At 35.1% G+C, this 8,978-nt stretch overlaps 1 protein-coding gene across 1 annotated transcript; it reads left to right on the top strand.

The window, feature by feature from the left end:
- Positions 1–575: 575 nt before the first annotated feature.
- LOC149921087 (carbonic anhydrase 7-like) lies at positions 576–7,879 on the top strand. The gene is made up of 7 exons (XM_090163883.1): positions 576–756; positions 2,228–2,485; positions 3,098–3,271; positions 6,043–6,191; positions 6,830–6,922; positions 7,000–7,242; positions 7,720–7,879. The coding sequence occupies exons 1-7, from the start codon at positions 576–578 to the stop codon at positions 7,822–7,824; spliced, it is 1,203 nt and encodes a 400-aa protein (XP_090020009.1). The 3' UTR covers positions 7,825–7,879.
- Positions 7,880–8,978: the final 1,099 nt, after the last annotated feature.

Raw genomic sequence — 8,978 nt, 5'->3', positions numbered from 1 at the left:
GCAAATTTAAATTCTAATTTCGATCTACAATTTTACTGTACCATACATTGACCTTGCAAAAAAACTTAAACCGTGTAATTTAATCAATTATGCATTAGAAAGTTGAGAAAATAAATTCAATTTTAATTCTATTAATTTATACGCACCATCAACGTGTTCGACCTTGGCGTTCTTTAAAGTAATACCTTATCCTTGAAATACGCTATTTTCGCTCTAAGCTATCTTGAAATTTGGCTCGCTATCCTATCATTAGACACCCAGTATATCCCGCCCCCCGTTCCAAGTCAATCGCTCTTTTTTCTGTATACTTATTTAGAAAAAAATTACCGACCAAAATAATCGGAACTGTATATTTTAAGAGAGTCTTTTGACTTCAAACATTGCGCCACTAAATTTAAATTTGTCAAAAAACCCAATGTAGTATAGTGGTGTTTTCCCCTGGTATTTATCGAATGACGTCAAAGCGCTATGGCATGCAGCGGATACCGGTATATTCGATCCGGTACGAGAGATTTATATATAATGCAAACCCTCCTTACTGGAATTAGAATATTTGATTGTAGTAGCGCTTTAAGATGGTCGCCGTTTTGCAGCTAATTTCACTTTCGGTGTGCGTGCATTTGTTAGGAGTTTTCGAAGCAGTTCGTGGACAGGAAATATGCAAACAGTGGGACGAAGATTGCGAATTATTTTGCGTGCCGTATTACGAGGAGGCAGTTTGTGACGGCAGAGGCGTTTGTAGATGCAGAAATGTTGGTGAGTTAGTTGTGGATTTGCTATTTTTCATTGGATTAGAGTTTATGGGCCTTTATTTTGGTTGTTTGTTGATTTATTTTATCTGTTATAGTGTTGTCGGTTAACATATCGAGATAAATAAATAAATATATATCAATAAATATCAGTTGAAATATCGATATCGATGAATATTGGTTAAATTATGAATATCGATAAATATTGCGTGAATTATGGTTATCGAAAAATTTTGATGTTGAAATATCAATATATGTCTAAATCACGGTTAAATTATTAATATTTTTGTTAAATATCGGTTGCTTTACCCATATCGATAAATATCCGTTGAACTATCGATATCGATAAATATAGGTTGAAAATCGTTGTTGAAAAATATAGAATGATATATCGATGTTGAGAAATTTATTTTGATATAACGATGTTGAGAAATATAGGTTTCTATATCGATGTTGATAAATATGTGTATCTGGTTATCGGAGTAATTGATTTATAATATTTACTTTACTTAAAGTTAAAGCTAATAAAGCAATATACCTGATTACAATAAAGAGATATTTACCACTACCGATATTTGAACATGATAAACTTATTAAACTTGAATTAATGACTTCAAAAGTCGCTTGATGACTTAGGCCGAAAGTGGTGCCTTGGGTACTAGCCTAGCTGATTATTATTATTATTATTATAGTTAGCTGTACTCTAATTTTACGGGAACTCAAGCAAAAATTATCATTTTTGAACTGTTTCAATTTCAATTTTACGTTTAATATCGATTATTCGTTTCATATATTTATATCTGATAATTATCGGCTTGTTTACATCATAGCCTTATTTATTTAGAACTTAAAAACTAGGTTTCTTTACGTAATCGTAAATCGTATTTTTAAAAAGAAGTTATAAATAATATAAGTTTCCAATTTTTCAATATATTTTTAAAAATTTTGATAGGTTTATTGAAGATTTATCTTTAATGAGACTCATAATGAAACATTGTTGCTTTTCTTCGATATCAAAGTTTGGGTTATACTCTAAGCAGGGCTTTAAACAATCGATTTAAACCGTAGCATTTTTTTAAATCTAAAATTATTTTTAATAAATCATTTAAATTAAATGATTTAAAATAAATTGATTTACTTCATCGATTATACTTAATTGTATTTTTAATAATGTACAAAAATAGTTTTTGGAGCAATACCAATACAGAGTAAACTAAATTTTCAAGTACCAATAAAATTTAATTAAGGGGAATAATTTAAATTTTTGTGCACGCAAAATATTAATTAATATATCTGGAAAACGATACATGGGATGCTAAACCTAAACATCAATTAAAATTAAAATAATTAGATTCACTTCCATTTAAATGTTACTTTCGATTTAATGAAAAAATTAAAAACCTTCTCTGAAGCTAATGTATAATCCTAAATCTAGCATGGTATATTTAAACCACAATCAGTTTGAATCGTATTCACAGAGAAAATGCCCTGCGAAATCCCCTTTGTCACAAACGGGAAAATCAAGTGCACCTCGACATCCAGGAGACACGTCTTGTCTTGCGACGTCACTTGTCTCGAAGGGTACAGCCTGCAAGGAGTCAAGCGCCTATCTTGCGAAGGGCGTAACAAGTGGTCCCACGCTCAGCCCACGTGTGCCCGTGAGCGGTCGGGCTCGTCTCCGAATACCGGACTAGGCCTCTGCCAGTTTCCTCCGCAAAATGACTATTCGTACGATCGTAAGTTATTCAGAAATGCATTTTCGTTTTTAACATATTACTTGCTTGAAAAACATATTGACCATTAGTAATTTAGTAATTTACACGTTCCTCTCTCGATAACTGCCGTATTTTTGTGAAAAAAAAGCTGTTTTTGATTGAAATGCGACGCCATCTTGAAAAATGGCCGCTATAAAATTCCAATCACCCCTGACGCGATAGCTGAAGCAGTTTTTAAACCGTTTTTATTAAAATGTTCTGGGTTGGTTATTTTTACCCGTAGATCAGATCGAGCGTTTTCGTTAGAACTCCGACGCCATCTTGGAAAATGGAAGATTTAATCAATTAAGAAAAATTGGGTTTTTAGCCGGATTTTCTGAGGTTTTTGTGTTTCCTAATCACATTCAATAACGGAGACCTTTTGTTTGTGGTTGAAACCAAACGCCATCTTGTAAAATGGTTGATACCATATGCAATAGCTTCGGTAATTCTAAGACAATTTTGTTAACAATCTCCGACATTAATTAAAATAGAAAAAGTCATTGACACACTAATTCAACCTAATACCACATATTTAATCACACCCAAGTTAGTCGTATCTCTAATTGAAACTCTAAATGTTTTTGTCTGTAGAAAGTTACGAATGGTCCGTCATCTACCCAACATGCGGAGGCAGGAGGCAGTCGCCCATCAACATCGACCTCAACAGCGATGACGTCCAACGAGTCAGGTTTACCTCCGAATTCGACCTGTCCGGCTACAGGAAAAGGATTCAAAGCGCCAAACTAGAGAACGATGGTCATACTGGTAAGCGACCTTCCCTCTTTACGGTCACAACCTTTTGGGAAGTACTATCAGAAGCTAGTTTTTGTGAAGTTAGTTAGGGTTAAGGTTAGGTTACTTACTTTTAGGTAGTGTTGTTAATTTTCCGGAAAAATAAAATGCGGAATATTTCCCGCAAATCGGAAAAATAAAAAAATTAAACAAATTACTTTTTAAGGGTTTTTAATGTTTTTAACTTTTTATCTATAAACTGACAAAATTCAACGATTACCAGTACACTATAGAGGTTTTTATTAAAAACAATTTAACACCACGTTACATGTTTCGGGTTATGGCGTATACGCCGCCGTTGACAAACGCTTTAAGTCATATAATATTAGACCAGCTACATTTTAATATAATATACAGGGTCTTTTTTTTTGCTCGGAAAAGTGTTTTTTTTCAAAAACTATTTATAGTACCGATTTCAAATTTGGAAGGTCAATTCTCTATACCGGGGGACATCAGTTTGAGAAATTTGAGCGTTTTCGGTAATGTTTTTCACCAATTTTGAAAAATTATTTTTCGACCACTAGGTGCGAGATAAAAAATTTCTATTATAAAGTTGTAGGCCGTCATCGAAAACCCTTTAAAATTGTTCACTCGACGAAAAACAACTTATTTATCAGTGAAAATTCGAGCTTGAAAAATTTACAAGTTGGTGAAGCCAAATTACGATTGTTTGAAACGATAATTGAAAAGGGAACAAGTCTAATACAAACGTAGTAGAGTTTTCACACTTGAAAAAATGTACACGTTTGGTTTTTAAATGCAGATATTTTATTCACATAAATTTTTACAAAACATTTTCAATAATATCACCATTGGCTGCAACACAGGTTTGTGCGCGGACAATTAAGTTCTCAAACGCTTTCTCTACCATTTCTGGTGTGACGTCTCGGCAAGCACTGATTATTCGTCTAATGAGTTCCTCCCTAGTTTCAATGGGCGTGGCGTATACCTTTGCTTTAACGAATCCCCAGAGAAAATAATCCAGCGGTGTTAGATCAGGTGACCTTGCTGGCCAATGCACTGGACCATTTCTCCCTATCCACCTTTCAGGAAACTCGTTGTTGAGGTGCTCAGTTACTTGCCGGGAAAAATGCGGAGGGGCGCCATCTTGCTGAAACCACAACTGACGTCTTTCAGCCAATGGAAGGTCGTCGATTGCGTCACTCAGTTCGTTCTGTAGAAAATGTAAATACCTTTGGCCGTTGAGGTTCGTCGGCAGGAAAAAGGGACCAATCAAACGGTTTCCAACAAGTCCAACCCAAACATTGACCCGTTCAAATTGAACCTGGTGATGATATTCTCTGTATGGGTGATAGCGATTCTTACGAAGAATTTTCCACACACGATTTGCAGAACAACCCAAATCAGCAGCGGCGTTAGCGCAACTGTGACGAGGATATGCCACAAAGTACGCGAGTACATTGTTCTCGAAGTCTAAATCCGGTTGACCCAATCCGCGAAACCTAGGTTGCAAGTTACCAAATTGATTGAAATCGTGAATTGCTCGTCTTACTGTATTTACAGATGGTGCTCCATTTGGATGTCTTTCTGCGAAGATTTCAGTCACTCTTCTAAGGTTTTGCGCTGCTTCTCCATAGTAAATGGCAACTATCTCGGTACGTTCAGCTACTGAATAACGAGGCATTGTTCGAAATATTATCAAACACTGATAATAATGTCCCAAAGTTTTCCTTTAAATACCCAATGCATGTTTAGGATTGACCTATAGCCTCGTGTTTTTTAAATCCGGTCGTTTTTTTAACCAAAGTTTCAACTGGATTAGGTAATTCGGTTTCAATTATCGTTTCAAACAATCGTAATTTGGCTTCACCAACTTGTAAATCTTTCAAGCTCGAATTTTCACTGATAAATAAATTGTTTTTCGTCGAGTGAACAATTTTTAAGGGTTTTCGATGACGGCCTACAACTTTATAATAGAAATTTTTTATCTCGCACCTAGTGGTCGAAAAATAATTTTTCAAAATTGGTGAAAAACATTACCGAAAACGCTCAAATTTCTCAAACTGATGTCCCCCGGTATAGAGAATTGACCTTCCAAATTTGAAATCGGTACTATAAATAGTTTTTGAAAAAAAACACTTTTCCGAGCAAAAAAAAAGACCCTGTATATTTTAATAATAGTAGACTTAAAGCGTTTGACAACGGCGTCGTATACGCCATAAGCCGAAACATGTAACGTGGTTTTAAATTGTTTTTAATCAAAACCTCTATAGTATACTGGTAATCGTTGAATTTGTCAGTTTATTATTAATTACACTAGTTTTTGGAGTTCGTTATTCTATTAACTTTTTATCTACATAAAATGTCTAATGACAGTAAACATACTACAAAACATTAATAGTGTTACATTGTTAAACAGTTTAAACTAGTCTAAAGGTTTAGTTTTACTTTCAGATTCGAAAAAATTAGGCGAAAATGCCGCTTTATTTAAATTTGCAAACAATGTATTAGACTAATCATGGAATGAAAACTTTTTTTTTAAAATACGGAAAATTTTCCGACTTACAACACTAGAGATAACGCTGTTGGTGCAAATGTAGCTGGTAACTAATGCGAATGGTTTCACTAATGCTCAGATATTTTCCAACTTATACAACACTACCTTTTTGCTTGATATTTCTGCGAAATAATTTTTGACGAATGGGAATTGGGAACCTCTACTACGTTCAGTCACGTGTCCTAGCTATGGTTAATTAATATATTAATTTATATTTATTTTGCAGCGGTAACTGAAATCAAAGAAAGCATCATCGTCACAGGAGGACCCGCGAAAAACAGCAGATTCGAGCTGGATTCTCTCCACGTGCATTTCGGGAAATACAACGGCCAAGGCTCCGAACATACCATCAACGGCGAGTCGTACGACTTGGAGGTGAGATTACTGTCCTTTTGCACGAATTATTCAGGGTGTTTATCGAACAACCTTAACATTCGCTCAACCATCTTATTACTTCCGTAGGCTTAAACGAATTAGGGTTGGCAACACATTTAATTTAATTGTTCTTACAATAAAATCAATTTTAAATTTGCATAAAACTGTTTAAATCTCTATAAACAAATTGCAGTTTTTTAATGATTGTTAAAAATATGTCAACCCTGAAACGAGCAAATTTAGGGTCGTCTTCAGCAATCTTCCCTATTAAAACAAATTTATCTTCGTGGTTCGGGATTAATTTAGTTTGTAATTATCACAATTTGCGATTAAACAAGACTATAATCTCTATTGGGCTATAACTATTAAATTTCGTATAACCAACGCTTAACGTTTTAAAATTTTATCATTTCTTTTACGTTTTCTAAGTCAGTTTGATGTTCGATAGTTACGTCTAACACTTTATTTATTTTGTTTTCGTTTGTCGCGAGTTCTACCTAATCGAAGAAATATCTCCGTTATATGAAATTTCAGATAAATGCTGATAAATAGGACCTAGTCCAAGCACCCTCGATATCAGTTTATTTATGTAAAAATTAAAAGCACACTAAATTAATAATAAATTGAATGTTTTACAGTTTCATTTCGTTCACCGAAATACAAAATATTCGAATATGGAAACAGCTAGAAAGCAGAGAGATGGGTTGTTGGTGATTGCTCAAATAGCAGTGGTATGTAAAAACATTTCTTACGTTATTAGACTTCGCCTTGAGCTATTGAAAGGTAATAAATTCTTTGTCAATTTCAGGTTGACAGACGTAGTTCTGATAACCACGCCATTTCATTCTTAACTGACAATCTTCAGCGAGTTCAAGATCCACGTCGCTCTAATTCCACGGTGGTTCGTGGAATCAATCTATCGGCCATTTTACCTAATAAAGGACGTCAGGAGTCCTACTACACCTATCCGGGCTCCTTAACGACGCCGACCTGCAGTGAGGCAGTCACGTGGGTTGTCTTGAAACCAATTCTAGTCATCAGCGAATCTCAAGTAAGTCGTATATCAAACGTTCTTATAAATTATGGTGTAGAGAAAAACTCTGCTGCTGGAATAAGCTCTTTTATAAAACTGCACATGTACCGCCATCTAGTGACAGTATGTTAAAGCTATGTAGTCAATCACGAGGTAGTTCATGGGTTAAAAAGTTTCCAATCCTAATGTCGATATCACGGTTTATCACCAATCTCAAATACTTATAAAACCAGATTAACTATGAGGTTAAAATTTTGATGTGATAATTTTGAAGGTGAGATTTACATTTTCAAGGTCCGTTGAACAACCCTTTGAAATGTCGACTCCTCCCCGCGCTCCTCCCTCTCTCAAAGACAAAGTGCCATCTAGTAGTAACCAATCTCAATTGCTATCATAAAAAAGCAGAGTGTCGCCTTAACTTAAGCCTAATCAAGCTCTACATTTATCAACAAAAATTATCAGGCTGAACATAACGCCATTTTTTATTGTTTACAGATAAATCGCTTCCGTAATCTGCTGGACAGATGCGGCAGACCATTGGCCGGCAATATTCGTCCAGTTCAAAGGCTAAACGGACGCGTGGTCGGTTTTGTGCAGTAGGACACATTTATCTGCCGAAAACATATTCATAATTTTAACCATTTTATGTCATTTCATTCTATTTATTTATTTATCATTAAATTTTATTTTTTTAAATAAAAACGTTGTGTTCAAAACATCTAGTTAATTATTAAAAGAAGCCGCAACGTGGCACTGCTATACTAATGACGTTTCAATCGTGCACCTGCTGGTTTTGGTTTTCGCTGTCTTTAAAGGTTGTAAATCTTGTAAAGCTTAGTTTCCACAGATACATTTGAAAAATTCACATCGAATTTCGGAAAGCTCCAAACCATTTCGTCAGGTGACTTAAGCCGCGTTCACACTAGACACTTTGGAAACGTTTTGAAACGGTTTCGAAAGATCAAATTAAACATTTTCGGTGTCAACTGTATTAATAGTCATACGATAAATACATTCGACTCCAAAATGTTACACAATTTGAACCTTTTCAACCGTTTTAAAACGTTTCCAAAGTGTCTAGTGTGAACGTCGCTTTTGGCTCTCGTATAGCTGCACCCCCAATATTCAAATGATTCGATGGCTCTTTAAGCTAGGTTCCGATGAAATAGACATAGAAATCTCATAGGTAACTAGAATGCTGCCGCCTACGGCCGAGCTTGTCGCCAGTTCGTTTTGAACCTTCAACCAATGAGAGGCCGTAGAGTGGTTCCGCCAAGGAGGATAATAATCCTCCTTGGTTCCGCTACTGTCGCGGGAGATAGATGACGTCATTATCTCTGGTGACATTAAATTCTTGGCAGAACCACTCTTTGAGCTCTTGATTGGCTGAGATCTGGCTATCGTCTGCCACGGCGTTTGGTCCATTTGCCAGTTACACGGCAGCATTCTAGTTACCTATGAGATTTCTATGGAAATAGACTGGGTCAATTTATGGTCAATCGCCCAACTGAAAAATATTAAATTTAAAGATGCACCGTGGAATATCGTGCCGTAATATAGTTTAATACCGAAAACTAAATTATTATTAGATAAAAAATGCTTTTATCAAAGCAGTTGAAAGGTTGATTTAAGGGGGAGTAGTTGAGATCTATAAAGGGGCAGATATTGAAAATGTTTTAGGTTTAAAGAGTTATGTTTTTGGAATTTTCAAAAGCGAAATATATTTCTAAAATAATTTCCATCAATTTTCTTCA

The sequence above is a fragment of the Leiobunum rupestre genome, chromosome 11 (genome assembly GCF_980474605.1).
Source record: "Leiobunum rupestre chromosome 11, qqLeiRupe1.1.hap1, whole genome shotgun sequence".
NCBI classification, from domain to species: Eukaryota; Metazoa; Arthropoda; class Arachnida; order Opiliones; family Sclerosomatidae; genus Leiobunum; species Leiobunum rupestre.
Note: the sequence above shows the minus strand (reverse complement) of the source record. Positions and strands in the feature narration are given on the sequence as shown.

Bases quoted from the DNA above. Each gene is read 5' to 3' on its own strand.
- LOC149921087 (XM_090163883.1), top strand. From the start codon at position 576: ATGGTCGCCGTTTTGCAGCTAATTTCACTTTCGGTGTGCGTGCATTTG. The intron at 757-2,227 runs GTGAGTTAGTTG...TCGTATTCACAG, and splicing joins TTGTAGATGCAGAAATGTTG to AGAAAATGCCCTGCGAAATC. The intron at 3,272-6,042 runs GTAAGCGACCTT...TTTATTTTGCAG, and splicing joins AGAGAACGATGGTCATACTG to CGGTAACTGAAATCAAAGAA.